This window comes from Lichenostomus cassidix, chromosome 1 (genome assembly GCF_008360975.1).
Source record: "Lichenostomus cassidix isolate B80296 chromosome 1, HeHo_3.0, whole genome shotgun sequence".
Classification (NCBI taxonomy): Eukaryota; Metazoa; Chordata; class Aves; order Passeriformes; family Meliphagidae; genus Lichenostomus; species Lichenostomus cassidix.
In genome coordinates, this window is record NC_139479.1 from 43,670,475 (window position 1) to 43,681,418 (window position 10,944).

General features: G+C 48.1%; 1 protein-coding gene across 2 annotated transcripts; it reads right to left on the minus strand.

The window, feature by feature from the left end:
- Nucleotides 1-2,781: 2,781 nt before the first annotated feature.
- SLITRK5 (SLIT and NTRK like family member 5) lies at nucleotides 2,782-10,066 on the minus strand. 2 transcript variants are annotated; one of them, XM_085057803.1, is made up of 3 exons: nucleotides 9,841-10,066; nucleotides 8,332-8,426; nucleotides 2,782-7,336 (listed from the first exon to the last, which is right to left on the minus strand). In XM_085057803.1, the coding sequence occupies exon 3, from the start codon at nucleotides 7,326-7,328 to the stop codon at nucleotides 4,455-4,457; it is 2,874 nt and encodes a 957-aa protein (XP_084913929.1). In that variant the 5' UTR covers nucleotides 7,329-7,336; nucleotides 8,332-8,426; nucleotides 9,841-10,066; the 3' UTR covers nucleotides 2,782-4,454. The 2 variants fall into 2 exon arrangements, with proteins under 2 accessions (XP_084913929.1, XP_084913937.1); XM_085057811.1 differs by lacking the exon at nucleotides 8,332-8,426.
- Nucleotides 10,067-10,944: the final 878 nt, after the last annotated feature.

Consider the following 10,944-nt stretch of genomic DNA (forward strand, 5'->3'; position numbering starts at 1 on the left):
GTTTCTCTAAGAAACAACATGCTGGTCAGACATTTTAGCTCCAGCTAAATAGAGATCTAAACAACCTACAAAACCAGGATCTTGCCTTCATATTTTCTAACAGCCACAATTAGCTATTCCTGCCTTTCCAGATATATCTCCTAAATTGCATTCACCATGGGTCATAAACTCATTTTTATGGTATTTTGCCATTTTTTAAGATTACTTGAATAATTAAATCATGTGATATGAGAAAAGATACCAATATATCTGTTTTTCTAAAAGGAATAGCCTAAGAAATATCTATAAGCTTTATAAAAAAAATTATAACATAGGAAAACATTCATAAATTTAAAAATGCAGTATACAGAATCAACTGAACATGTTTTCACAACCTTAAGTGACCATTAAAACACTGGATAGTAGAGATATATATATTAAAAAAAAAGTGTGAGAATTTGGGCTCTAGAATTACAGAAGTGTAAACTGTGTTTTTGTCAGACTTTTAACTGTGAGAGGACTGACATAACATCTGGTGTTTCAAATAGTGTGTAGGAGTGTCTAGAAATTACAGGCTATATCTTCTGGGATTAACCACTTGAAATTCAGCTAATTTTGTAAAAGATGACAGTAAAGTATGAAATATAGAAGTCACGGGAGGGAGGGGAGGGAGGGAGGGGGAGGGGGAGGGGAGGAGGGAGGGGAGGAGGGGAGGGGGAGGGAGGGGGAGAGGAGGGAGGGAGGGAGGGAGGGAGGGAGGGGAGGGAGAGGGGGAGGGGGAGGGGGAGGGGAGGGGAGGGGAGGGGAGGGGAGGGGAGGCTACGTCTCACTCATGTTTTGTTTCCAATAATTACATTGAGAAATCTGGATTCTCTTCCACTATTTTTTTGTTCTTTATCACAAAATTTCACGCACTGATGAAAAAAATGTTAGGACACATGAGTGATTCAGTAAGCTCAACGTTACTTGCCAAAAAAAAAAAAAAAGAGCGGAAAATCACTTTGATAACCAACCTGAACCAATATGACAACCAAGCTAAAATTATATTCAGAATTCTCAAAATAGAGTGGGTTTTTCTGTCTTGCACTATTACCCCCTTTGGTCAGCACTAACTCAGCAGATCATCACACAGAAGGTTTCACCGATCTTGCTAGCAATATAAAGGCCATGTTCTTACACAAACAATTTTTCTTCAAACAAATTATCCTCTTTTAAAACCTCCTTTAGCCAATTTCTATTCCCATCTACTTTTTCTTACAATAATTATCCACAGATGATATATCATTGTAGCTACTGAGTGGGAACTCCTACTTCCACTGAAGTCCTCATTCACAAATAGCCCTTTCAGATATGTTTCAGGATGTTTACTGACTAACGAATATTATTTTTCAGTCTGTATCCTTTTTAAGAATTTATCTTCAGGAATGCTCTTTTCATAGGTAATTGATGTAATTTAATCTTTTTCTCTAGTAATGGAACTGATAATATGTTTTTTCTACTGAAGATGAGCAGTTGAAAAGATTTAAATTAATTTTTCTTGTTGTAATGTGGACCATCAGGAAAATTCTTCATTAGCAGTCATTAAATGCATGTAGAACACATGGAAGCAGCAGTACTACCGACCTCAGAAATGGCAGCATCAGAATGCAAACATAAACAGAATGTCAAGTCATTTCTTTCAGCTATTCCTTACAAATCCAAGCAATTCCTGTTCATTTACTCATTTGTGGATGCTGCCTCTTTGTGGCAGAATGCCATGCAAAATGTACCTTTCACATTAAGGACCTTATCCTATGTTTGTACTGACACCTATGCAAACTCATAAGCATGAGTTTAGAATCACACAGAAAAGATATATATATACACAGAAACAGACACAAAGCTTGCAGGAGCTTCTCATTCAATCCTTACTGAGTTAGCCTTTCTCTGGCAAAGTCAGCGAGGCTGAAAATTTTCTTACACCCATTTAACAACAGCATGCCTCTACTGAGCTTAAATGGAAGAAGAACCAGGCCACTGGTTTCAGCAATAGTTATAAAGGCAGCAACTCAAAATTAGAGCTCCAAAACTGCACCTTAGGCAGCAACACACACATCTCTCACTGGTGTCAATGGGAAGTCTGCAGGAGATGGAGAGCAGTGAACAGAATAGCCATTTGTTATGTCTCTTGTGACAAAGAACACTCCTCAACTCTGCATTTCAAGCTGAAATAACACTCCGCTTACTAAACTGTCCAAGCTAAATACAGTCATGCTCGTTGTTTTTTGGTTTTTTTTTGCTTTTGCTCAGTGTGGGTGGCATAGAGGGAAGAACACATGCCAAGAAAACATTTTTCTTGAATTCCAACAGACGAGTTATATAGCTTTGTTTTTGTAGAAAGTGACAGATTGTACATGGGTAGGAAAAGCAGAATAGAACAGAGCCCTTTTGTAATAAAAGATGTACTAGTGAGCAACTCTGGAAACAATATTAAATAAAATAACCTAATGAAGAAAGAAAAAAATACATGTGAAATATCACTTACCCTGTTCCATATATTAAAGAACACCTCAGTAAGGAAACAAAATGTAAATATAAAACTGTCCTATTCAATATGTTGTTGAAACATATATCCCTGTGTTGCTTTCTGACCCACGTTATATATGCTGGTAATTACCACGTCATGTTTCAAAAACAGAAAACACATTATATTTTGACTACAAATGTGAGATCTTTTTGATGAGCCTTAATTGCTAGTAAAGAGAATCCAACGTACAAACAGATTATTTTGGCAAGAAATTTTAAAGTTCAGATACTCATTACTTCAGGATCTTACATTTGAAATATTTACCAAGTGTTTATTCAGAAACTATTAAAAAATCACATGTGCTGGGATACATATGAGACATAAGTTGGCCCATCTTACAGTGATGCTGTTTATGAATATCCTTGCCATTGCCTGCTGCCCAAAGGGGTAAAGACATTTTATAGAGATGTGTACAGTCCATCATTTGGTCTTTCAGGATGCCAGTAAACATGTGGATCTGTACAAGTGCAATTGTACTTGATTAAACAATCATAAACTGGCTACAACAGTTTCAAAATCATTATATTTTGGTTAACTAATACAAAATTTAAAAGAAAGAAAAATGAAACCGACAAATCAAAAATGAAACCTTTTTTTACCAATAAAATGAATGCCTTCTACATGTCCCTCACTAGTTTGCCCAACCAGACTCCTGAGTAGGAGGTTGCTAAAAGGTACATTTTGAAATAGAGAAACATGATTTTCTTTTTTTCTGTTGTGATCAGATTTTATGTCTTAGATTGTCTGTTAAGATTTGGTCATAACTGGCATTATCTATAATGATTTAAAAGGTCCTTCTGATATTCTATCACATTTGGGGAAAAAGCTCTCAATGTAGTGCAATACTTTAAAGCAATCCACAGACTTTGCACCCCATCCTGGTAAAAAAAAAAAAAAAAAAAGGAACACTTAAACATTCCAGTAGTTTTACTTGTAAGAAGAATTCTGCATCCTCTATCCTAATTTTCTGGGGCTTTTGACTAACTTTGCTCAATGAGTGAGTCTACAGAACTACACACATTGGTAAAGTTGTTCATGTGCTTAAGTGCCTGCAGGATGAAGGCCTAAGCTGGGACTTCTTTCACAAATAGAGATACTCAAGTGAGTTAAAAATTTGCAAGATTAGGCCCTAAAATAGTGAAGGAAAGAGAAATGCTAATGTGCATATAAAAATAGGTGCTACAATAAAATATTTTTTTTATATTTCATCAATAAGTTATTTTCACTAACCAGTTATGGATCATATATCTCTGCACTCTTAAATGATTTGTCCACATCTACAGTGATCCTTTTAAAGATCATAATATTTTTTTTTAATTCAAAAGTCCAGAAAGTATACAAACACATCCTTAAAAAAAGGAAACCTTGTATTAAAGTCGGGGTGTGCTAATCTCTCCATAAAAGCCATTTAGACTCACCCATGGCTAAAAGGGGAAAATGTGCGCCGTACTCTTCAACCAGAAAGAAAACTAAAATAAAGAATGTCTAAAAAAAAAACAAAGGCAAAAAAAGAAATCACAACCTGAATATGACCTGACAAGAAACCTCCTGCCACCTTCCCCAAACACACATAGACACCCACTCAATGCCAGTGTTGTGCCCATTTTACACAATAGGTGGTTTCCGACTTCCAAATACAGTAAAAGAGGAAAAAAAAAACCAAACCAAACCAAACTGAACAGCACACCCTTTCAGAATCATTCCCCGAAGCTGAAAAGTCCTGTGCCAAGGCACTTCACCCTACAATAAAATGATTTAAAGGGGGAAAAAGAGGAGAGGGGCGAGGTTTGTGTGTGTGGGGAGGTCAGCATTTACGTTTCTTTGTTTTGCGTGTGGTTGTTAAATACAAATACTCTAGAGAAGGAGCTGCTGAGACTGGCGAGGGGACGGGGGGCTGGGGGGCTGTTTCTCAGAACTGGCTGAATGTGGTCTGTTTTTCCAGCACTTCGAGGTAGTCCGGCTCTGCGTTTAGTTTTGCTTTTAGCTCCAGGTACTCGTTCCTGTTGGGCTCTACATAGACAGTACTCGGGGGGCTGTAGAGCACCGTCTCCCGGAGCCTGGCGTCCCCCGGCCCCGGGTGCAAGTACTGGTGGGCACGCCTAAGGTCATAGTTGGGGGAGTAGGTGTAGGCGGCGGGGAGCTTGGGGTAGTCGGGGAGGGTGGTGCCGGGTGTGCCCAGCGTGGAGGGGGAGTGTTTGTCGGGCTCCAAAATGCCCCTGTAAAAGCGATCGGCGTCTTGCACCGGCGAGAGGAGCTCCTCCCGCGGCTCGATGGTGCTCACGCTGTACGCGGGGCTGCGCGCCGGCGCATCCTCCCCGCCAGGCGCCGGCGGCGGCGGGGGAGGCGGGGGCGGCGGCGCGCCCCCCCCGGGTGGCAGGGGGTGGCTGCTGTAGGTGACCTTGAGCTCGTGAAGGTCTTTGTAATCCTCGCCCGAGTTGCCTTCCCGGGAGCGGTAGATGGGGTTCTTGCACATGTGGCCCAGGGGGTGCGGGATGTACTCGTAGACGTGGCCGGCGGGGGTCTTCACCTTGGGCAGCGCCGCGCCGCCGCCGCCGCCGCCGCCCCCGCGGTGGGGCGGGTGCTGCTGGAGGTGGGGGTGGTGGTGGTGGTGGTGGTGGCCGCCGCTGTAGACGCTGTACTGCATGTTGAAGGAGCTCACGTCGGAGTTGTTGGCGCTGGCGTGGTCGCCCTGGCCCTTCTTGCGCCGCTTCATCACCAGGACGAAGAGCCCCGCCGCCACGAAGACGGACATGATGAAGACGAGCAGCAGGCTGAGGATCAGCACCGAAAGCGGCACCGAGGAACTGCCGGCGCCGCCCGCGGGCGCGGAGCCGCCCGCCGCCGCCGTGCCATTGAGGCGCACGGTGGACGAGGAGGGGGTGGTCCTGGCCGGCAGCTGGCCCGGGGACGGCGTGGGCGTGGAGACGACGATGTCCGAGTAGTCGGGGCACAGCAGCTCCGCCCGGACGGCCCGCATGTCGCTCTGGGCAAACTTCTTAGGGGACTCGCAGATAACCTGGTCCACCAGGACACCGGTGTTGAGCTGTTCCAGCCACAGCTTCATGCCCACTACGTCGCAGGTGCAGTCCCAGGGGTTCTCGTGCAGGTCGATCTGCAGCAGGGATTTCAGCTGGTCCAGCACCCCGCTCACTGGCAGGTAGGAGAAGTGGTTGCTCCGCAGGCTCAGCCTGTAGAGAGACAGACCAGAAAAAATGTTCCCTGGCAAAGACCTCAGCAGATTGTTGTTCAAAAACAAGAGCTGAAGGTTGGGGACAGATTCAAAGGTGCCTGCCTCTATCTCCCGGATAACGTTGTACTGCAGGAAGAGGTACTGCAGGCTTTGCAGCCCATAGAACAGCTCTGGGCTCAGCCGCTCGATCCGATTCCCATTCAGGTACAGCCTTCGCAAATTAGTTAAATCCCCAAAAGCCCGGTCCTGAATGACCGAGATCCGATTATTGCCCAGATGCAGCAAATCCAGCCCAGTGGCATCCACAAAATCTGCCCTGCGTACCAGCGCGATGTAGTTCTCCGTCAAATACATCTTTTTAGGATTATAGGGTTTGGGCTGCAGTTCAGCAATGCTCTCAATCTTCCTCTCCTGACAATTGACATTGAGGCCCAGGTCAGAAATCTGCAAGTTGCAAGTGCAGGCAGTGGGGCACTCCAAAGGCACCGGGGATTTGGTCTGGTAGGCAATGCTGGGGCCATAGTTGCTGTATCCCAGGTCTTTTGAGGGCAGGCGGGAGGTGGGGCGCACCCTCGTCTTGTTGGGTTGGCGAGTCCCTTTGGGGGGCTTCAAGGGAGATTTGTAAACAGCTGAAGAAGAAGTGGCCACAGAGTTGACCGAGGCTGGGGTAGTGTGGAAATACCCTGTGGTGCTCAGTGGTGTCTGAGGTCTCATTTCATAATCAGAGATGAGCCTCCTGGGGCAAAGCTCCTGCTTGGAGACTTCATCCAAGTCTCGACCATGTAAGCGGAAAGGGGTCTCACAAACTACATCTCCCACCAGAGCAGAGTATGAGATACTGTCCAGCCAATCCTTTAGAGCAATCAACTCACAAGAGCAATTCCAGGGATTTTCCTCCAGTTGCAGCTCCACCACTTTATCCATGTGCTGCAAGAGGCCCACATAGGGCAACAGCTTCAGCCGGTTACCCCTCAGGTCCAGGTGAGTTAAGGGCACAAAACGGAAAAGGTTGTTGGGCAAACTGGAGAGGAGGTTATCATTGAGAATCAGCACCTGCAACAAATGCAGTTTGCTGAAGGCATTGGGTTCAATGACACTAATATAATTATAATCGACCTGTAGATATTCCAAACTCTCTAGCCCAAGGAAAGTGTCATCCCGTAAAAGTTCCAACTTGTTATTGTTCAAGTGCAGTCTCCTTAAACCTCTCAGACCATGAAAGGCCCCAGTTTCGATGTCTTGTATGTCATTGCTCCCCAGATGCAAAATCGAAGCCCCCGTGTAATTGACAAACTGGTTTGGGTACAGCCTGTTCAAAAGGTTCCCAGACAACAAGAGGTGGTAAACGGGGAACCTTGGTGGACTGATCTCAAAAAGGCTGATGATCCCTCTGTTTTCACAGCTCACAGTTAAGATGCTGTCCTTCTCCTCACAAGGACAAGCATTATCACAGATTTCCCCATAATACTCGATGCTTTCTGCCCACGAAAGGACTAGTGATGTTAAAGCAAACGCGATCGTCTGCAGCATCCAGATATGCATTTTTTTGTTGAGGTCCTGTTCCAAAGTTACTGTAGAGCAGCAAGCATACATTTTATTTCCTGTAAGGATAAGGAGAAAAAAAAAAAGAAAGTAGCATAACAGCGTAGCCCCATAAAATTTGAAATGGAAACAAAGTTTATATATGTCTTCAGTAGGGCAGAGAATGGATTGTTAACCAACCAACCCCCCCCCCCTTCCTGTCACTTCTAATTCCCACACTTTCGGAAACTGGATGACATGCATTGATTAAAGGGTTGATAGGCAACTCCTTGCTAGTCAAATGCCTGTGGTATCTAAAAAGGTGAGGTCACAGTAGGAATTGTTCTGGTTCTGTTTGTGTGGGGTGCATTTCAATGCTTCTTTGGATTTCCTTTTTACAAGCAGCCCCATAAATATACATAAAATGGCTGTCAGTTCAGTTTCACGTTTCTAATTTAAGAGAAAAGAAACACCATTTTACGAGGTTTCCCACCTCCCCTATTACCCAGCTCCCCCTTCCCTTCAGAACCTCCCTGCTGAACAGCGCACCAAGGTCTTCCCCTCCTTTTACCTTGATTTTTAACCAGTGGTGGAAATACCATGGTAGGAATCCAAAGAAAAATGCTCAGTGCTGAAAACGGCATCTTAATTCAACAGAGGGAATACTGACACATTCTCCACATCACACATTTCTTAAAACTCTTTTATGTTGGTGTTTTTTTTCCCTAGCTATACATTTACAAAGCACACACCCACCCACACAGACATGCACACATGCACACACACACACACACACACACACACACACACATGCACCCCCAGATGACTTTTGTGGAGGAATTCTTCTGTAATGAGATTAAATACATTAACCTCCTACTTCAGTGCACTTAACAGCTCTCTTCAATTACAGAAATTTTGTATCTTTACAAAAGAAAATGATATTAATTGATTTTTGATCCCCTCCCAAGTTATGCACAATGTAACAGAGCTCATTTCAAGCAGAAGTCTTCAGTTCTCTCTCTCTCACATACACACACACACACATACTCTTAAAAGAAATGTTTTAACCACTCACCCAAAATTTGTGAAAAATGTAAAACATGCAGATCATCTTCGGAGTCTCATCCATATCTGACATAGCGCTTATTCCCAATGTTCTGCAAAACTAGCCTGGTAGAAGTGGAGAGATCTAAATAGGTCTCATGAAAATATCTCATTGCCAACACTCCAAACATCAGAGTTACTGATTATAAGCAGCGATGGCTGTCAGTACTCTTCATCCTTTAGGGGAGAAGACACCCAGGCTGATTAAAAGCCAAGGAGGGTAGAAGGGAAACCCTACCATTGACCTACGTCAGTAATTTAATGCCTGAATTCCACCTAGCTGGAAAAAAATCCTTTCCATTCCTTTTTTGCAGTCTGTTTGACTCCTCGTGGCTTTCTTCTACTTCTACTAGTCTAAAAGCAATATGAATAGGGAAAATAAATGCATTTTGTGTGTCGGTAGGGGAAGACTAATAAATCATCAGGCTTAAATGCTGGGATCTTGGAGCAGGCTTGCATTTTTTACCGTCCACCTCAGAGCTCCAATCCTCATGACACAACTCTGGTTTGGAGGAACGCATCCTAAAAAACGATAAGTCTCAGTACTGCAAGACATCTCCTGTGGCATCAGGTTCAAGGCTGCAAAACTAGCACTTGCAGCAAAGGCAATCATGCAGCAAGAAATCGGAAGTCTCCGTGAATCTCTCTCTAATTCTGACCAGACGTCAACTGGATCGGAATTACTCAAAGCAAAACAGCTTCACTGCATAAAGGCAGCCGAAATCTTACTCAAAGGCATGTATCTAGCATATTTTTTTCTCAGCTTGATCAGATCCATTCATCCATTAACCAACAGTTCTTCGGAGGAGAAAAAAAAACCACAATGACAACCTACTGAAAACCTGCCCGGTCAGTGTTAAACTCCCAGGCATTTTACAACTTTAATTCAATTATGGTTAGCAAAGGAGGCAAATACAATTTTCCCTCCCTCTCCCTTTCTCCCTTGCTCTGACCAAAAAAAAAAAAAGGCGGGGGATGGGAGGTAAAGAAAATAAAGTTGTAGCTGGCTATATGCAAGGTTGCAATCCCGCCCTGGAAACCCCTCTGTGATGACTGTGTGCTGCTGTTCGCCAGCTCCCTACAGAGGTTCAGATTGAGGGGGGGGCGGGGGGTGGGGGCGATGGGGGGGAGGGGAGAAGAGGAAAGGGGTTGCATCGGGATTTTTCTTGCGTGTGTGGGTTTTTTTTTTCCCCGAAGAGTTCAACCCTTAGATTACCGCACTGCATATCCGGCTGGAAGCAGCTTTCAGTACCGCCGACAGCAGCAGCGAGCGAGCAGCCCCAGCCGGACACTGCCACCCAACTGAGCAGCACCCCGAGTTGGGAGAAATGGCTTTCGGGGGAGGAGGGCAAACGGCGGGGAACTGGGGGTGGAAAGCAACAGCGAGGAAAGACCCGGCGGGGAAGGGGCGGGGGGGAACGAGGAAGGGAGGAAGCGAGGAGGGAAAGAGAGCGAGAGAAAAGTCAACCCCGGTACTTACTTCGCCCGAAATCTCCAGGGCCCTAGCATGGTGGCAGCCCATGAAGATGCCGACCCGCTGCGCGGGCGCTGCGCGGAGCCGCCGGGGCGGCGGAGGCGAGGATGGCAGCGCCGGGGAGCTCGGTGCGGAGCGCGCACGGGCACCCCCCGCACGCAGGCGGCGCCGAGGCACAGCGCGCGCTCAGGGGCGCGCACACGCGGGCACACGCGCCGCACACTCACACTCACACTCACACGCGCGCGCGCGCGCCCGGGCAGCCGCGGGGGCGCGCCCGCCACGCACGCGCGCTGTGGCGCGCGCGCCCGCCCGCACGGCGGGGGCGAGGGCGGCCGGCGGAGCGCCGCGCTGTGCCCGCGCCGCCGAGCGCAGCGGGGAGGCGGAGGGAGGGGAGCGAGGGCGGGGCGGCGGCGCCGAGCGGGCGCGGAGGGGGGCGGGAGCGCGGGGGCCCCGGGGAAGGGCCGCGGTCCGGAGCGGGTGTCCCCGGGTGACGGCGCGGCGGCGGCAGCAGCAGCAGCAGCAGCAGCAGCAGCAGCAGCCGGCCCCGTGGGTTGCCGCGCATCCCGCCCGCGCGGGCACCCAGCGCACGGGCACACGCAGGCACACACATGCCCGTGCGAGCGCGGCACCCGGGGCTGCGCTCCCACTTTCGCCAGCACGGGCCAACTTTCCCCGCGCTCCGCCGCCGCGCTGGACGCCGCCCCCGCTCCCCGCAGCCCTCGGGCGGAGGTCGCAGCCGCCCCGTCCTCTCCCGCTGCTCTCGCTGGCCGCGGCCGGGCGGCACGGAGCGGAGCCGCGGCGAGGGGCGGCGGGAGCCGGTGGCCCGGCGGTCGCCGCTGCTCGCTGTGCGGGAGTCTCCGCTGCGTTCGCGGAGACCGCGGGGACTTGGGTGGTCGCGGTGAAACAAAGTGTCGGGTTTCGCTACGCGCATCCTCCGACACCGGGGGCGCGGGCGCGTGTCGGGACCGTTCAGCTTATCTTTTCTTTGCGCACCCCAGCCACAGGTCGCGGAGGGAGCCGGGGCACGGATGCAACAGCAGCATCTGAGAGGCTATGTGCCCCCCCACCCCATCCCCCCCGGGGCCCTCGGAGCTGGCCGCGCTCCCG